Source organism: Thalassophryne amazonica, chromosome 22 (genome assembly GCF_902500255.1).
Source record: "Thalassophryne amazonica chromosome 22, fThaAma1.1, whole genome shotgun sequence".
Taxonomy (NCBI): Eukaryota; Metazoa; Chordata; class Actinopteri; order Batrachoidiformes; family Batrachoididae; genus Thalassophryne; species Thalassophryne amazonica.
In genome coordinates this window covers 7,595,129-7,614,314 of record NC_047124.1, presented here as the reverse complement: position 1 = coordinate 7,614,314, position 19,186 = coordinate 7,595,129, and the positions used below count along the sequence as shown (strand labels likewise).

Sequence of the window (19,186 nt, the reverse complement as noted above, 5' to 3'; positions counted from 1 at the left end):
TGATGATAATGATGATGATGATGATGATAGTGATGGTGGGTGTGATGATGATGATGATCATGGTGGAAGTGATGGTGGGCGTGATGATGATGATAGTGGTGGTGGTGGTGATGATGATGATGGTGATTGGGGTGGTGGTGATGATGGTGGTGGTGGTCGTGATGATGATGCTAATGATGATTATGATGGGGTGGTGGTGATGATGATGATGACGATGATGATGATGGGGTGGTGATGATAATGGTGGTGGTGGCCGTGATGATGATGATGGTGGTGGTCGTGATGGTGGTGACAATGGTGGTGGTTGTGATGATGATGATGATGATGGGGTGGTGATGATAATGGTGGTGGTGGCCGTAATGATGATGATGGTGGTGGTCGTGATAGTGGTGACAATGGTGGTGGTTGTGATGATGATGGTGGTTGTGATGATGATGATGATGGGGGTGGTGATGATGATGGTGATGGGGGTGGTGATGATGATGGTGATGGTGGTGGTGATGATGATGATGATAGTGGTGGTGGTGATGATGATGATGGTGATGGGGTGGTGATGGTGGTGGTGATGATGATGATGATAGTGGTGGTGGGTGTGATGATGATAATGATGATGATGATGATGATGATAGTGGTGGTGGTGATGATGATGATGGTGATGGGGTGGTGATGGTGGTGGTGATGATGATGATGATGATAGTGATGGTGGGTGTGATGATGATAATGATGATGATAGTGATGGTGGGTGTGATGATGATGATGATCATGGTGGAAGTGATGGTGGGCGTGATGATGATGATGATGATAGTGGTGGTGGTGGTGATGATGATGATGGTGATTGGGGTGGTGGTGATGATGGTGGTGGTGGTCGTGATGATGATGCTAATGATGATTATGATGGGGTGGTGGTGATGATGATGATGACGATGATGATGATGGGGTGGTGATGATAATGGTGGTGGTCGTGATGGTGGTGACAATGGTGGTGGTTGTGATGATGATGATGGGGTGGTGATGATAATGGTGGTGGCCGTAATGATGATGATGGTGGTGGTCGTGATAGTGGTGACAATGGTGGTGGTTGTGATGATGATGGTGGTTGTGATGATGATGATGATGATGATGGGGGTGGTCGTGATGGTGGTGACAATGGTGGTGGTTGTGATGATGATGGTGGTTGTGATGATGATGATGATGATGATGGGGGTGGTGATGATGATGGTGATGGGGTGGTGATGATGATGGTGATGATGATGGTGATGGGGTGGTGATGATGATGGTGATGATGATGGTGATGGGGTGGTGATGGTGGTGGTGATGATGATGATGATAGTGGTGGTGGTGATGATGATGATGGTGATGGGGTGGTGATGATGATGGTGACGATGATGATGATGGGGTGGTGATGATAATGGTGGTGGTGGCCGTGATGATGATGATGGTGGTGGTCGTGATGGTGGTGACAATGGTGGTGGTTGTGATGATGATGGTGGTTGTGATGATGATGATGATGATGATGGGGTGGTGATGATGATGGTGACGATGATGATGATGGGGTGGTGATGATAATGGTGGTGGTGGCCGTAATGATGATGATGGTGGTGGTCGTGATAGTGGTGACAATGGTGGTGGTTGTGATGATGATGGTGGTTGTGATGATGATGATGATGGGGGTTGTGATGATGATGGTGATGGGGTGGTGATGATGATGATGGTGATGATGATGGTGATGGGGTGGTGATGGTGGTGGTGATGATGATGATGATAGTGGTGGTGGTGATGATGATGATGGTGATTGGGGTGGTGGTGATGATGGTGGTGGTGGTCGTGATGATGATGATGGTGGTGGTCGTGATGGTGGTGACAATGGTGGTGGTTGTGATGATGATGATGATGGGGGTGGTGATGATGATGGTGATGGGGTGGTGATGATGATGATGGTGATGATGATGGTGATGGGGTGGTGATGATGATGGTGATGGGGTGGTGATGATGATGATGATGGTGATGGTGATGATGATGGTGATGATGATGGTGATGGGGTGGTGATGGTGGTGGTGATGATGATGATGATAGTGGTGGTGGTGATGATGATGATGGTGATTGGGGTGGTGGTGATGATGGTGGTGGTGGTCGTGATGATGATGCTAATGATGATGATGATGATGGGGTGGTGATGATGATGATGATGATGATGATGATGATGGGGTGGTGATGATAATGGTGGTGGTGGCCGTGATGATGATGATGGTGGTGGTCGTGATGGTGGTGACAATGGTGGTGGTTGTGATGATGATGGTGGTTGTGATGATGATGATGATGATGATGGGGGTGGTGATGATGATGGTGATGGGGTGGTGATGATGATGGTGATGATGATGGTGATGGGGTGGTGATGGTGGTGATGATGATAGTGGTGGTTGTGATGATGATGATGGTGATTGGGGTGGTGATGGGGGTGGTGATGATGGTGGTGGTGATGCTGATGATGGTGATTGGGGTGGTGATGATGATGGTGGTGATGATGATGATGGTGACCATTATGTCTTCCCTGTTTCTTCAGCTGCTGTTGGAGCATCTGGAGTGTCTCGTGTCCAGACACGAGCGGTCGCTGCGTATGACGGTGGTGAAGCGACAGGCACAGTCTCCGTCTGGAGTCTCCAGTGAGGTTGAAGTTCTCAAAGCGCTCAAGTCTTTGTTTGAACACCATAAAGCTCTAGATGAGAAGGTAAGTCCACCCTCTGTGAAATGGTAGGAACTATTGCTCCCATCCAGCTGTAAATGGATAACAGTCATTTCCTGGGGTAGTAACTTGCGATGGACTGGATGTTCATGCTACACTATCCTGGAAAAAACATCACCGTCAGTGGGGGGCGGGACCTATACAGGACCTATTCTCATCTAATGGGGATGGGAATGTCTCCCTCGTAAAATTATACAATACGTATCTAGATGTGTGGGCTTCCAAGTGATTCAGGAATGATGTATTTAATGATGGAATGATTCAAGTCAGTGAAATTCAATCAGATGTAACACGATACAGTTTATCCTGTAATGTAGACAATCATTTAACTTGATAATTTAGAATAACACAAAAGTGGCATTTTACCTTCATCACCATATTTCATGAACAACCAGGGACATTTTTCCGGTTTTTACAACTGAAGTGCAGCACGTTGGTGCTGCTTCTGCTCACCTTTTGTACACCAGTGGGGGGCAGCACAACACGCAGTATCAGAAAGGACGATTCCAGTAGAACACGCCAGCTGTTGTTAGCATACCATATGTAGCATAGCATAATGTTTGTGTTCTGAAGCAGTATGATTGTATGAATAACTTGTGAAGTAAATATAAAGTTCAAGCGAGTATATTTACTCGTTATACCGCCACCAATCTGACATATTGATTTTATCTGGATCTGGCAAAGTTAGTTACTGTGACCAATTTCGCGAGAGCCTCGCGTCGACATTGACATTTTTACGAGAGATTGGCGATATGAAAGTGGAAGCACAACAGCGTTAAAATCAAGCCGTCTGCTGGTTGACTGCACGTTTAGAACAGTTCAGGGATCCATGTTTCGATGTAGTCATGTCTGTTACTTTAAAATACATTTTTGATTTGTATGTTTTCTGCTTTTATTTGTTCATTTTAGCCTCTAACCTCAAAGTCCCTTAACTCATGACCTCATTCGTTGTGTGGCAAAATCAACCCCGTCTGGAATCTGTTCATCGTGTCCTCGAAAATCAGTATCTCATAAAGGATGGTCAACAGCGCGCTGTGCAAGGGAATAAAAGGCTAACCACAGCTAATTTCTAATCCAGGGTTGGCCTCCTTTCAGATCTGACATCCTACTGGGACACAGCAGCGGCGGCGTACATTCGTCGTGCCGCGCGTGTAATTGTTCCATCGTGGCTGTGAAGAACCTGGAAATGTACGAGTGCGCTGAGAATTTCTGTTGGGGAATAAGAGGGGAATCTCCTCACGGCAGCTGGTATTTTATAAGCAATAAAATCCTCATAATGTTGCTTGGAAGCCGCGGGAAAGTGTTATGAGGTCACAAAGAGAACTGAGGACAGTTCATTCTGTTGCCCTGATTCTTTTCCAGTGCATTAACTCTTGCAGTGGAATGATATTGAAAGTTCAGGTGGGTTTTTCTTTGGTCCATCATGATCAAGCCCCAACCAAGCCAACCCAGAAGCGACGAATCTTGCCATTCCTTGAATGGCTGCTCGAGGGTGGCACCAAAAACGAGTCACTCCACATAGAAGCCCATGTTAAATTCCCCAACATTTTATGGCTTTGTACAAAATGGTGTTTTCATCTCTTTAGCTAGTTCCTCCTTTCATAAAAACTATTCAGGAGGGGGGGGGGGGGAGATTAATGATCTCTGGTCACTTTGAGTGGGTGCTAATGAGGGGCAGGTACGGGTGAGAGTGAGCGCTCCACTAGCAATGGCTGCTAGCTGCTTTGTACTCAGTGTGGCAGAGTTTACTCTTTGTCTCTTTCGAAGCATTTCATTATAAATATGTGATATAATATTCCTTGCTTTGTAGTTAATTATACTAATGGACCGTCAAAGAGGTTGTTGCTTCACTAGGTTTTTTTATGTATATGTTAGCACCAGGTTAGTACAAATTAGCTGGTAGCTTGGTGACACTGGGTCCACTGTTGGTGCAATGGTTGATAAGACAATATGTCAGTCATACGTTTTAGTATCCGCACCCAAACCATCCATTAGAAAAAACACAAAATAAGCATTAATCAAACACCCAAACCGAATTAGCGAATTAGCCGTAGCTTTGCTTGTTTGGAAATTCCAAACAAGCAAAGCTACAGAGGATGAAGTTCAGGTGTAATTGTTCCCGCCCAGGTCACGCTTTACCCATTTTTGGGTTGGCCGGGAGTTAGACGAAGTTAACAAACTGCTAAGATGGTGAAATGTAGAGTGGCCGAGTTTAAACTTCAAAACTGCTCTTCAGAAAACCTACAGGTGGCGTCACTGAGGGTTTGTCCAGTGTATCAACTGGACAATCTATGGCCATTATCAGTCAAGCTGAATGCAAATGTATCAACCTGTTATGACACCTGATTGGATATTTTGGTTTTTAGGTACGAGAGAGACTACGAGTGTCCCTGGAGAGAGTGTCGGCCTTGGAGGAGGAGCTTACAGCTGCCAATCAGGAGGTAAGACCTGCCACCGGTGTTTAATGACCATTTTAAGCATTATGGTGACTATAATACAACATCACACTCGGCAGAGGTGCAGACTCAACATTTACTGGAGAAATCCTGTGGTTTCGACACTCGTCCCCAAAGTTTTACTACCTAAACTCTTGCTTGCCTCTACTGGTGGTTGGCTCTCACTGCGGTATTGTATCACTTCCTGTTCCGGAGCACAGCGGTGTTTTTCTGTATCTGTTAGCTGTTTAATCTGCGCAGTTAGATTGATCTAGTTATCTAGATTACGATTTGTTTCCCAGTGTAATCTTTACGTGCCTTAACTAAAGCACTCCTTCTGCTGAATCACCTCTAAATTATTTACACATTATTCACTTTGCGTGTTTTTAGGAATCCGCTAGCTTAGCGGAGCTACTAGCTCTTAGCCGATTTAGCATGGCGGCTTCTCCTGTCTCTCCCGCACTTTTCTGCTCTGGGTGTGAAATGTTTAGTTATTCCTCGGCCTCCTTTAGCAGTAACGGTACTTGTAATAAGTGTAGCTTATTCGTAGCTTTGGAGGCCAGGCTGGGCGAATTGGAGACTCGGCTCTGCACCGTGGAAAATTCTACAGTTAGCCAGGCCCCTGTAGTCGGTGCGGACCAAGGTAGCTTAGCCGCCGTTAGTTCCCCCCTGGCAGATCCCGAGCAGCCAGGAAAGCAGGCTGACTGGGTGACTGTGAGGAGGAAGCGTAGCCCTAAACAGAAGCCCCGTGTACACCGCCAACCCGTTCACATCTCTAACCGTTTTTCCCCACTCGACGACACACCCGCCGAGGATCAAACTCTGGTTATTGGCGACTCTGTTTTGAGAAATGTGAAGTTAGCGACACCAGCAACCATAGTCAATTGTCTTCCGGGGGCCAGAGCAGGCGACATTGAAGGAAATTTGAAACTGCTGGCTAAGGCTAAGCGTAAATTTGGTAAGATTGTAATTCACGTCGGCAGTAATGACACCCGGTTACGCCAATCGGAGGTCACTAAAATTAACATTAAATCGGTGTGTAACTTTGCAAAAACAATGTCGGACTCTGTAGTTTTCTCTGGGCCCCTCCCCAATCGGACCGGGAGTGACATGTTTCGCCGCATGTTCTCCTTGAATTGCTGGCTGTCTGAGTGGTGTCCAAAAAATGAGGTGGGCTTCATAGATAATTGGCAAAGCTTCTGGGGAAAACCTGGTCTTGTTAGGAGAGACGGCATCCATCCCACTTTGGATGGAGCAGCTCTCATTTCTAGAAATCTGGCCAATTTTCTTAAATCCTCCAAACCGTGACTATCCAGGGTTGGGACCAGGAAGCAGAGTTGTAGTCTTACACACCTCTCTGCAGCTTCTCTCCCCCTGCCATCCCCTCATTACCCCATCCCCGTAGAGACGGTGCCTGCTCCCAGACTACCAATAACCAGCAAAAATCTATTTAAGCATAAAAATTCAAAAAGAAAAAATAATATAGCACCTTCAACTGCACCACAGACTAAAACAGTTAAATGTGGTCTATTAAACATTAGGTCTCTCTCTTCTAAGTCCCTGTTGGTAAATGATATAATAATTGATCAACATATTGATTTATTCTGCCTAACAGAAACCTGGTTACAGCAGGATGAATATGTTAGTTTAAATGAGTCAACACCCCCGAGTCACACTAACTGTCAGAATGCTTGTAGCACGGGCCGGGGCGGAGGATTAGCAGCAATCTTCCATTCCAGCTTATTAATTAATCAAAAACCCAGACAGAGCTTTAATTCATTTGAAAGCTTGTCTCTTAGTCTTGTCCATCCAAATTGAAAGTCCCAAAAACCAGTTTTATTTGTCATTATCTATCGTCCACCTGGTCATTACTGTGAGTTTCTCTGTGAATTTTCAGACCTTTTGTCTGACTTAGTGCTTAGCTCAGATAAGATAATTATAGTGGGCGATTTTAACATCCACACAGATGCTGAGAATGACAGCCTCAACACTGCATTTAATCTATTATTAGACTCTATTGGCTTTGCTCAAAAAGTAAATGAGTCCACCCACCACTTTAATCATATCTTAGATCTTGTTGTGACTTATGGTATGGAAATAGAAGACTTAACAGTATTCCCTGAAAACTCCCTTCTGTCTGATCATTTCTTAATAACATTTACATTTACTCTGATGGACTACCCAGCAGTAGGGAATAAGTTTCATTACACTAGAAGTCTTTCAGAAAGCGCTGTAACTAGGTTTAAGGATATGATTCCTTCTTTATGTTCTCTAATGCCATATAACAACACAGTGCAGAGTAGCTACCTAAACTCTGTAAGGGAGATAGAGTATCTCGTCAATAGTTTTACATCCTCATTGAAGACAACTTTGGATGCTGTAGCTCCTCTGAAAAAGAGAGCTTTAAATCAGAAGTGTCTGACTCCGTGGTATAACTCACAAACTCGTAGCTTAAAGCAGATAACCCGTAAGTTGGAGAGGAAATGGCGTCTCACTAATTTAGAAGATCTTCACTTAGCCTGGAAAAAGAGTCTGTTGCTCTATAAAAAAGCCCTCCGTAAAGCTAGGACATCTTTCTACTCATCACTAATTGAAGAAAATAAGAACAACCCCAGGTTTCTTTTCAGCACTGTAGCCAGGCTGACAAAGAGTCAGAGCTCTATTGAGCTGAGTATTCCATTAACTTTAACTAGTAATGACTTCATGACTTTCTTTGCTAACAAAATTTTAACTATTAGAGAAAAAATTACTCATAACCATCCCAAAGACGTATCGTTATCTTTGGCTGCTTTCAGTGATGCCGGTATTTGGTTAGACTCTTTCTCTCCGATTGTTCTGTCTGAGTTATTTTCATTAGTTACTTCATCCAAACCATCAACATGTTTATTAGACCCCATTCCTACCAGGCTGCTCAAGGAAGCCCTACCATTATTTAATGCTTCGATCTTAAATATGATCAATCTATCTTTGTTAGTTGGCTATGTACCACAGGCTTTTAAGGTGGCAGTAATTAAACCATTACTTAAAAAGCCATCACTTGACCCAGCTATCTTAGCTAATTATAGGCCAATCTCCAACCTTCCATTTCTCTCAAAAATTCTTGAAAGGGTAGTTGTAAAACAGCTAACTGATCATCTGCAGAGGAATGGTCTATTTGAAGAGTTTCAGTCAGGTTTTAGAATTCATCATAGTACAGAAACAGCATTAGTGAAGGTTACAAATGATCTTCTTATGGCCTCGGACAGTGGACTCATCTCTGTGCTTGTTCTGTTAGACCTCAGTGCTGCTTTTGATACTGTTGACCATAAAATTTTATTACAGAGATTAGAGCATGCCATAGGTATTAAAGGCACTGCGCTGCGGTGGTTTGAATCATATTTGTCTAATAGATTACAATTTGTTCATGTAAATGGGGAATCTTCTTCACAGACTAAAGTTAATTATGGAGTTCCACAGGGTTCTGTGCTAGGACCAATTTTATTCACTTTATATATGCTTCCCTTAGGCAGTATTATTAGACGGTATTGCTTAAATTTTCATTGTTACGCAGATGATACCCAGCTTTATCTATCCATGAAGCCAGAGGACACACACCAATTAGCTAAACTGCAGGATTGTCTTACAGACATAAAGACATGGATGACCTCTAATTTCCTGCTTTTAAACTCAGATAAAACTGAAGTTATTGTACTTGGCCCCACAAATCTTAGAAACATGGTGTCTAACCAGATCCTTACTCTGGATGGCATTACCCTGACCTCTAGTAATACTGTGAGAAATCTTGGAGTCATTTTTGATCAGGATATGTCATTCAAAGCGCATATTAAACAAATATGTAGGACTGCTTTTTTGCATTTACGCAATATCTCTAAAATCAGAAAGGTCTTGTCTCAGAGTGATGCTGAAAAACTAATTCATGCATTTATTTCCTCTAGGCTGGACTATTGTAATTCATTATTATCAGGTTGTCCTAAAAGTTCCCTAAAAAGCCTTCAGTTAATTCAAAATGCTGCAGCTAGAGTACTGACGGGGACTAGAAGGAGAGAGCATATCTCACCCATATTGGCCTCTCTTCATTGGCTTCCTGTTAATTCTAGAATAGAATTTAAAATTCTTCTTCTTACTTATAAGGTTTTGAATAATCAGGTCCCATCTTATCTTAGGGACCTCGTAGTACCATATCACCCCAATAGAGCGCTTCGCTCTCAGACTGCAGGCTTACTTGTAGTTCCTAGGGTTTGTAAGAGTAGAATGGGAGGCAGAGCCTTCAGCTTTCAGGCTCCTCTCCTGTGGAACCAGCTCCCAATTCAGATCAGGGAGACAGACACCCTCTCTACTTTTAAGATTAGGCTTAAAACTTTCCTTTTTGCTAAAGCTTATAGTTAGGGCTGGATCAGGTGACCCTGAACCATCCCTTAGTTATGCTGCTATAGATGTAGACTGCTGGGGGGTTCCCATGATGCACTGTTTCTTTCTCTTTTTGCTCTGTATGCACCACTCTGCATTTAATCATTAGTGATCGATCTCTGCTCCCCTCCACAGCATGTCTTTTTCCTGGTTCTCTCCCTCAGCCCCAACCAGTCCCAGCAGAAGACTGCCCCTCCCTGAGCCTGGTTCTGCTGGAGGATTCTTCCTGTTAAAAGGGAGTTTTTCCTTCCCACTGTCGCCAAGTGCTTGCTCACAGGGGGTCGTTTTGACCGTTGGGGTTTTACATAATTATTGTATGGCCTTGCCTTACAATATAAAGCGCCTTGGGGCAGCTGTTTGTTGTGATTTGGCGCTACATAAAAAAATTGATTGATTGATTGATTGATAAACTGCATCACGTTCTTTCATTGCTACACAAAGTTTTTTTTTTTAATCTTCTTACATTCATCACAGACATAAACTTCAAGTTTCTTCCTGTGGTTATTATTTTCTAAGGTTTCCATGACTAAATATTACAGTTGTGGTTCACTTAGTGTCACTCAGTGGTGACACAGTTTTTCCTTTTGCCGACTGTACTGTTGACTTACAGCTATAATTCAAGGAGTTGAACAAAAGTATCACATAAATAATTCAGGAATTACAGCTAGTATTATGCATCCACTTTCAGAGGCTGTAAGCAATTGGACAAATTCTATATAAGAACTATAGTTCAGACAAATCATCACTTTATATGCCAGTTTTCTTTAAATGACAGAGAATGAATACACAAACATTTCCAAATTGTCTCATGTATTAGGAAAAACAAACAGTATATGTGCTTAATCTGTCTGGAGTAGGCAAGAATGAGATGAGTAGTAATAATAACTAGATCACTGCGGTCGTACAGCGCAAAACTCCGCCAACACTAGTTTCCAATTCCACAAAATTTTTACCTTGAAAAAAAATTTCAAGGTCAAATTCCTGTTAGAAGTGACTTTTCATAAGCTAAATTAGATGTGATCAGATGTCAGTATGTATTTAGTTCATGCACTTTTTTTTTGTGGTGTTGTCAGGTTTTTTGTTTTTTTCTTTTTCAGAGAATTTTTACAGAACACTAGTTATCTCTGCTGGGCACAATCTGTCATTGCTTTTTGGCACTTGGTTTCCAACTGATTACTGGAAGATAAACAGGCATAAAATTGGAACCTCCATCTAATTTTGGTGATGTAGGTAAATCCATAATGGAAAAATAAGAGTGACTGAGGCACTTTTGATTGAGATATAATGCAAAATGTACACCAAATGGGCTTTTCAATAATAAATTCAAAAGTCCACAAAATCCACAATCCGGCTCAGATCTGGATCAAACTTTGTCAGGTGATAGTGAGTGCCAGTCTGCTTCTCACTTTCAAATATGAGAATGATTGGGGCACGATTGATTAAGATATAATGTAAAATACACATTAAAAGGAGGCTTCAATGTTAAATTTACATGGCCACAAAATCTGTAATCTGGATCAAATCCGAATCAAACTTTGTCAGTTGATAAAGGATACCATCCTACATAACACTCTCAAATATGAAAGACATTTGATCTTTTTTGAAAGAGTTATGAATTTTTGAAAATTCATTCAATTTTAAAGATAGGAATTTTTTTTTCCAATTTTCCAAGATTTCTCTGACTTTGACATTTGACATATGACCTTGAAAATTGAATCAGTTCTTGCCTATCAGGACATGAATCTTCAGTAAAAAAAATAAAATTCATAACAATATATGAAAAATTGCTTATTCCAGGCTGTTCACAAACAAACAAACAGACAAACAAATGAAGAAAAACATCAACAAAGTGCTGAACATAACTCCAAAACAACATTAAACAAAGATCCCCATATCACCGAGCAAAAGCAGTTAAAACCATAAAACAATTTTGTACAGCAAAATAATGAAAAGAAGCTAAAAAAGTTTTGAGGAGGGGAAGACAGCAAGACTGAGAGGAGCCGCGAATGGGCCTGTAACGTGTCACTGAGAGTCAGATGCAGGTAACATGAAGTGCAGTTTAAAGTCCAGACGTGCAGATTTGCAGTGTGTGTGTGTGTGTGTGTGTGTGTGTGTGTGTGTGTATGTGTGAGAGTGTGTGAGTGATCTATGGATGGAAGCAGAGCACCTCTGCAGACGTCCTCCCCTTCACCTTCAGGAGGACAAAAAGCAGAAGATGAATGGCTGAAGATTAGCACCGACGGCATAGCGGTCACACCGCCTCCTCCCATAGCGTCGTGAGACAAACCCTCAGACTGGCACTCGGGTGTCGAATATAAAAGTTGTGCTGCAGAGAAGAAGTGAGGAGGAGGAGAGAGGAGAGGAGACGAGCAGACAGTGAGGTGGGGGTGGGAGGGGGACTGCACATCGAGACGGGACTCGAGCCCAGAGGCAGGTTTTGTGTGAGTGTGTGTGTGTGTGTGTGTGTGTGTGTTGATGATAAATCAAGGCGCGTGGTGAGGCCGAGCAGATAAAACGGAGCAGACGTTTGCACCGAAGCTCTACTGCATTGAAGCGGTCACATCACATGACCTCTGGCTGACCTTTCGGGGCAGTTCTTCAGGAATCCATCAAAGTCTGATCCATGTTAGATCAAAATCAGGCTAAAAATCTCGTTCCCTGACCTTTGCCAAAAGGAATATCAGTAGAAATGAGCAAAAGGACCTGGGAGGAGACGACTAGCAACCAGGCAAGGCAAGCATGACCTTGACAGGCAAGCATGACCTTGACCCCAATGATTGACCTTGGGAAAATTTAACCTTGCTATGCAACTTCGGGGTCCACCTCCATATGTGGACCAAGTTTGATGGACATCAGAGTGAAGAAAAAAAAAACAAAATTTTTCATCATTGACCCCAATGACCTTGACCTTTGCTGAAACTTTCCCTTTAAGGTCAATTCCAATGTTGCACCTACATCAACATACCACGTTTAGTAGAAATCAAAGGACCTGGGAGGAGCTGAGGGTCAAACAAACAAACACTCAAATTCTAATCAAGCAAATGTGTTTTAACAGAATTACAGTTGTGTTGAAGCTCTGCAGAGTCGTGTGTCCTCCGTCTGACCTTCAGAATGTCCGTCTTTGATCATCTAAGGAGGCCGTCGCCCGTACCCTCGCTCTGTCCATCCAACGCAGGAGTCTTAGAGAAAGATGAGAAAAATTCCCGACGCTGTGCCCGTCACGTGCACTTCTCTCCAGCCTCTGATGAAAAGCAGATCAACAACATCAAAAAGAAATGACAGAAGCCACGCTGGTTTTTGCATCTGGCAGACTCGTCCTAGCTGTAATTTCAAAGCTGGAGCTGCATCTGTTAGAGGAAAATATGGATTCACACAGGAGGCCGTAATCTTATATAAATCAAATCAAATCAATTTTATTTATATAGCGCCAAATCACAACAAACAGTTGCCCCAATGCGCTTTATATTGTAAGGCAAAAGCCATACAATAATTACGTAAAAACCCCAACGGTCAAAACGACCCCCTGTGAACAAGCACTTGGCGACAGTGGGAAGGAAAAACTCCCTTTTAACAGGAAGAAACCTCCAGCAGAGCCAGGCTCAGGGAGGGGCAGTCTTCTGCTGGGACTGGTTGGGGCTGAGGGAGAGAACCAGGAAAAAGATATGCTGTGGAGGGGAGCAGAGATCAATCACTAATGATTAAATGCAGAGTGGTGCATACAGAGCAAAAAGAGAAAGAAACACTCAGTGCATCATGGGAACCCCCCAGCAGTCTATGTCTATAGCAGCATAACTAAGGGATGGTTCAGGGTCACCTGATCCAGCCCTAACTATAAGCTTTAGCAAAAAGGAAAGTTTTAAGCCTAATCTTAAAAGTAGAGAGGGTGTCTGTCTCCCTGATCTGAATTGGGAGCTGGTTCCACAGGAGAGGAGCCTGAAAGCTGAAGGCTCTGCCTCCCATTCTACTCTTACAAACCCTAGGAACTACAAGTAAGCCTGCAGTCTGAGAGCGAAGCACTCTATTGGGGTGATATGGTACTATGAGGTCCCTAAGATAAGATGGGACCTGATTATTCAAAACCTTATAAGTAAGAAGAAGAATTTTAAATTCTATTCTAGAATTAACAGGAAGCCAGTGAAGAGAGGCCAATATGGGTGAGATATGCTCTCTCCTTCTAGTCCCTGTCAGTACTCTAGCTGCAGCATTTTGAATTAACTGAAGGCTTTTCAGGGAACTTTTAGGACAACCTGATAATAATGAATTACAATAGTCCAGCCTAGAGGAAATAAATGCATGAATTAGTTTTTCAGCATCACTCTGAGACAAGACCTTTCTAATTTTAGAGATATTGCGCAAATGCAAAAAAGCAGTCCTACATATTTGTTTAATATGCGCATTGAATGACATATCCTGATCAAAAATGACTCCAAGATTTCTCACAGTATTACTAGAGGTCAGGGTAATGCCATCCAGAGTAAGGATCTGGTTAGACACCATGTTTCTAAGATTTGTGGGGCCAAGTACAATAACTTCAGTTTTATCTGAGTTTAAAAGCAGGAAATTAGAGGTCATCCATGTCTTTATGTCTGTAAGACAATCCTGCAGTTTAGCTAATTGGTGTGTGTCCTCTGGCTTCATGGATAGATAAAGCTGGGTATCATCTGCGTAACAATGAAAATTTAAGCAATGCCGTCTAATAATACTGCCTAAGGAAAACATGTATAAAGTGAATAAAATTGGTCCTGGCACAGAACCTTGTGGAACTCCATAATTAACCTTAGTCTGTGAAGAAGATTCCCCATTTACATGATCAAATTGTAATCTATTAGATAAATATGATTCAAACCACCGCAGTGCAGTGCCTTTAATACCTATGGCATGCTCTAATCTCTGTAATAAAATTTTATGGTCAACAGTATCAAAAGCAGCACTGAGGTCTAACAGAACAAGCACAGAGATGAGTCCACTGTCTGAGGCCATAAGAAGATCATTTGTAACCTTCACTAATGCTGTTTCTGTACTATGATGAATTCTAAAACCTGACTGAAACTCTTCAAATAGACCATTCCTCTGCAGATGATCAGTTAGCTGTTTTACAACTACCCTTTCAAGAATTTTTGAGAGAAAAGGAAGGTTGGAGATTGGCCTATAATTAGCTAAGATAGCTGGGTCAAGTGATGGCTTTTTAAGTAATGGCTTAATTACTGCCACCTTAAAAGCCTGTGGTACATAGCCAACTAATAAAGATAGACTGATCATATTTAAGATCGAAGCATTAATTAACGGTAGGGCTTCCTTGAGCAGCCTGGTAGGAATGGGGTCTAATAGACATGTTGATGGTTTGGAGGAAGTAACTAATGAAAATAACTCTTTGTCAGCCTGGCTACAGTGCTGAAAAGAAACCTGGGATTGGTCTTATTTTCTTCAATTAGTGATGAGTAGTAAGATGTCCTAGCTTTACGGAGGGCTTTTTTATAGAGCAACAGACTCTTTTTCCAGGCTAAGTGAAGATCTTCTAAATTAGTGAGACGCCATTTCCTCTCCAATGTACAGGTTATCTGCTTTAAGCTGCGAGTTTGTGAGTAATACCACGGAGTCAGGCACTTCTGATTTAAAGCTCTCTTTTTCAGAGGAGCTACAGCATCCAAAGTTGTCTTCAATGAGGATGTAAAACTATTGACGAGATACTCTATCTCACTTACAGAGTTTAGGTAGCTACTCTGCACTGTGTTGGTATATGGCATTAGAGAACATAAAGAAGGAATCATATCCTTAAACCTAGTTACAGTGCTTTCTGAAAGACTTCTAGTGTAATGAAACTTATTCCCCACTGCTGGGTAGTCCATCAGAGTAAATGTAAATGTTATTAAGAAATGATCAGACAGAAGGGAGTTTTCAGGGAATACTGTTAAGTCTTCAATTTCCATACCATAAGTCAGAACAAGATCTAAGATATGATTAAAGTGGTGGGTGGACTCATTTACATTTTGAGCAAAGCAAATTGAGTCTAATAATAGATTAAATGCAGTGTTCAGGCTGTCATTCTCAGCATCTGTGTGGATGTTAAAATCGCCCACTATAATTATCTTATCTGAGCTAAGCACTAAGTCAGACAAAAGGTCTGAAAATTCACAGAGAAACTCACAGTAACGACCAGGTGGACGATAGATAATAACAAATAAAACTGTTTTTTGGGACTTCCAATTTGGATGGACAAGACTAAGAGTCAAGCTTTCAAATGAATTAAAGCTCTGTCTGGGTTTTTGATTAATTAATAAGCTGGAATGGAAGATTGCTGCTAATCCTCCGCCTCGGCCCGTGCTACGAGCATTCTGACAGTTAGTGTGACTCGGGGGTGTTGACTCATTTAAACTAACATATTCATCCTGCTGTAACCAGGTTTCTGTAAGGCAGAATAAATCAATATGTTGATCAATTATTATATCATTTACTAACAGGGACTTAGAAGAGAGAGACCTAATGTTTAATAGACCACATTTAACTGTTTTAGTCTGTGGTGCAGTTGAAGGTGCTATATTATTTTTTCTTTTTGAATTTTTATGCTTAAATAGATTTTTGCTGGTTATTGGTGGTCTGGGAGCAGGCACCGTCTCTCCGGGGATGGGGTCATGAGGGGATGGCAGGGTGAGAGAAGCTGCAGAGAGGTGTGTAAGACTACAACTCTGCTTCCTGGTCCCAACCCTGGATAGTCACGGTTTGGAGGATTTAAGAAAATTGGCCAGATTTCTAGAAATGAGAGCTGCTCCATCCAAAGTGGGATGGATGCCGTCTCTCCTAACAAGACCAGGTTTTCCCCAGAAGCTTTGCCAATTATCTATGAAGCCCACCTCATTTTTTGGACACCACTCAGACAGCCAGCAATTCAGGGAGAACATGCGGCTAAACATGTCACTCCCGGTCCGATTGGGGAGGGGCCCAGAGAAAACTACAGAGTCTGACATTGTTTTTGCAAAGTTACACACCGATTCAATGTTAATTTTAGTGACCTCCGATTGGCGTAACCGGGTGTCATTACTGCCGACGTGAATTACAACCTACCAAATTTACGCTTAGCCTTAGCCAGCAGTTTCAAATTTCCTTCAATGTCGCCTGCTCTGGCCCCCGGAAGACAATTGACTATGGTTGCTGGTGTCGCTAACTTCACATTTCTCAAAACAGAGTCGCCAATAACCAGAGTTTGATCCTCTGTGGGTGTGTCGCCGAGTGGGTAAAAACGGTTAGAAATGTGAACGGGTTGGCGGTGTACACGGGGCTTCTGTTTAGAACTACACTTCCTCCTCACAGTCACCCAGTCGGCCTGCTTTCCCGGCTGCTCGGGATCTGCTGGAAGGGAACAAACGGCGGCTAAGCTACCTTGGTCCGCACCGACTACAGGGGCCTGGCTAGCTGTAGAATTTTCCACGGTGCGGAGCCGAGTCTCCAATTCGCCCAGCCTGGCCTCCAAAGCTACGAATAAGCTACACTTATTACAAGTACCATTACTGCTAAAGGAGGCCGAGGAATAACTAAACATTTCACACCCAGAGCAGAAAAGTGCGGGAGAGATAGGAGAAGCCGCCATGCTAAATCGGCTAAGAGCTAGTAGCTGCGCTAAGCTAGCGGATTCCTAAAAACACACAAAGTGAATAATGTGTAAATAATTTAGAGGTGATTCAGCAGGGGGAGTGCTTTAGTTAAGGCACGTGAAGATTACACTGTGAAACAAATCGTTATCTAGTTAACTAGATCAATCTAACTGCGCAGATTAAACAGCTAACAGATACAGAAAAACACCGCTGTGCTCCAGAACAGGAAGTGATACAATACCGCAGTGAGAGCCAACCACCAGTAGAGTATAAGTATGGTGTATGGTGGTTGTGAGAGGCCACAACACTTATACAATACGACGACAGGAAAAAATGGATTCACACAGGAGTTAGAGCCGTAATCTTATATAAGTCTGGTGTATGGTGGCGGTGAGAGGCCACAACACTTGTACATTAAGACGACACAGGAAAAAATGGATTCACACAGGAGTTAGAGCTGTAATCTTATATAAGTATGGAGTACGGTGGCCATGAGAGGCCACAACACTTGTACATTAAGACGACAGGAAAAAAAATGGATTCACACTGGAGTTAGAGTCATAATCTTATATAAGTATGGGTATGGTGGCCATGAGAGGCCACAACACTTGTACATTAAGACAACACAGGACAAAATGGATTCACACAGGAGTTAGAGCCATAATCTTATACGTATAAGTATGGGGTACGGTGGTCGTGAGAGGCCCCAACACTTGTACATTAAGACGACACAGGAAAAATTTGATTCACACAGGAGTTAGAGCCATAATCTTATACGTATAAGTATGGTATACGGTGGTCGTGAGAGGCCCCAACACTTTACATTAAGACGACACAGGAAAAAATGGATTCACACAGGCATTAGAGCCATAATCTTATACAAGTATGGTGTACTGTGGTCGTGAGAGGCCCCAACACTTGTACATTAAGACGACACAGGAAAAAATGGATTCACACAGGAGTTAGAGCCGTAATCTTATATAAGTCTGGTGTACGGTGGCCATGAGAGGCCACAACACTTGTACATTAAGACGACACAGGAAAAAATGGATTCACACAGGAGTTAGAGCCATAATCTTATATAAGTATGGTGTACAGTGGCCATGAGAGGCCACAACACTTGTACATTAAGACGACAGGAAAAAAATGGATTCACACAGGAGTTAGAGCCATAAACTTATATAAGTATGGGGTACAGTGGTCGTGAGAGGCCACAACACTTGTACATTAAGGCGACACAGGAAAAAATGGATTCACACAGGACTTAGAGCCATAATCTTATATAAGTCTGGGGTACGGTGGCCGTGAGAGGCCACAACACTTGTACATTAAGACGACACAGGAAAAATTAGATTCACACAGGAGTTAGAGCCATAATCTTATACGTATAAGTAATATGTACTGTGGTCGTGAGAGGCCCCAACACTTGTACATTAAGACGACACAGGAAAAATGGATTCACACAGGAGTTAGAGCCGTAATCTTATATAAGTCTGGTGTACGGTAGCGGTGAGAGGCCACAACACTTGTACATTAAGATGACACATGAAAAAATGGATTCACACAGGAGTTAGAGCTGTAATCTTATATAAGTATGGGGTACGGTGGCCATGAGAGGCCACAACACTTGTACATTAAGACAACACAGGAAAAAAAAATGGATTCACACAGGAGTTAGAGTCATAATCTTATATAAGTATGGGTATGGTGGCCATGAGAGGCCACAACACTTGTACATTAAGACAACACAGGAAAAATTTGATTCACACAGGAGTTAGAGCCATAATCTTATACATATAAGTATGGTATATGGTGGTCGTGAGAGGCCCCAACACTTTACATTAAGATGACACAGGAAAAAATGGATTCACACAGGCGTTAGAGCCATAATCTTATACAAGTATGGTGTACTGTGGTCGTGAGAGGCCCCAACACTTGTACATTAAGACGACACAGGAAAAAATGGATTCACACAGGAGTTAGAGCCGTAATCTTATATAAGTCTGGAGTACGGTGGC

The 19,186-nt window shown here is 42.6% G+C and overlaps 1 protein-coding gene across 10 annotated transcripts in view; it reads left to right on the top strand.

The window, feature by feature from the left end:
• Positions 1–19,186, top strand: part of ppfia2 (PTPRF interacting protein alpha 2) — a 231,197-nt gene that overhangs the window by 152,863 nt on the left and 59,148 nt on the right. For all 10 annotated transcript variants that reach the window (XM_034163802.1, XM_034163796.1, XM_034163798.1 and 7 more), the window contains 2 exons: positions 2,561–2,725; positions 5,107–5,181. In XM_034163802.1, coding sequence (XP_034019693.1) covers positions 2,561–2,725; positions 5,107–5,181 — 240 coding nt within the window. The remainder of the gene's footprint in view (positions 1–2,560; positions 2,726–5,106; positions 5,182–19,186) is intronic.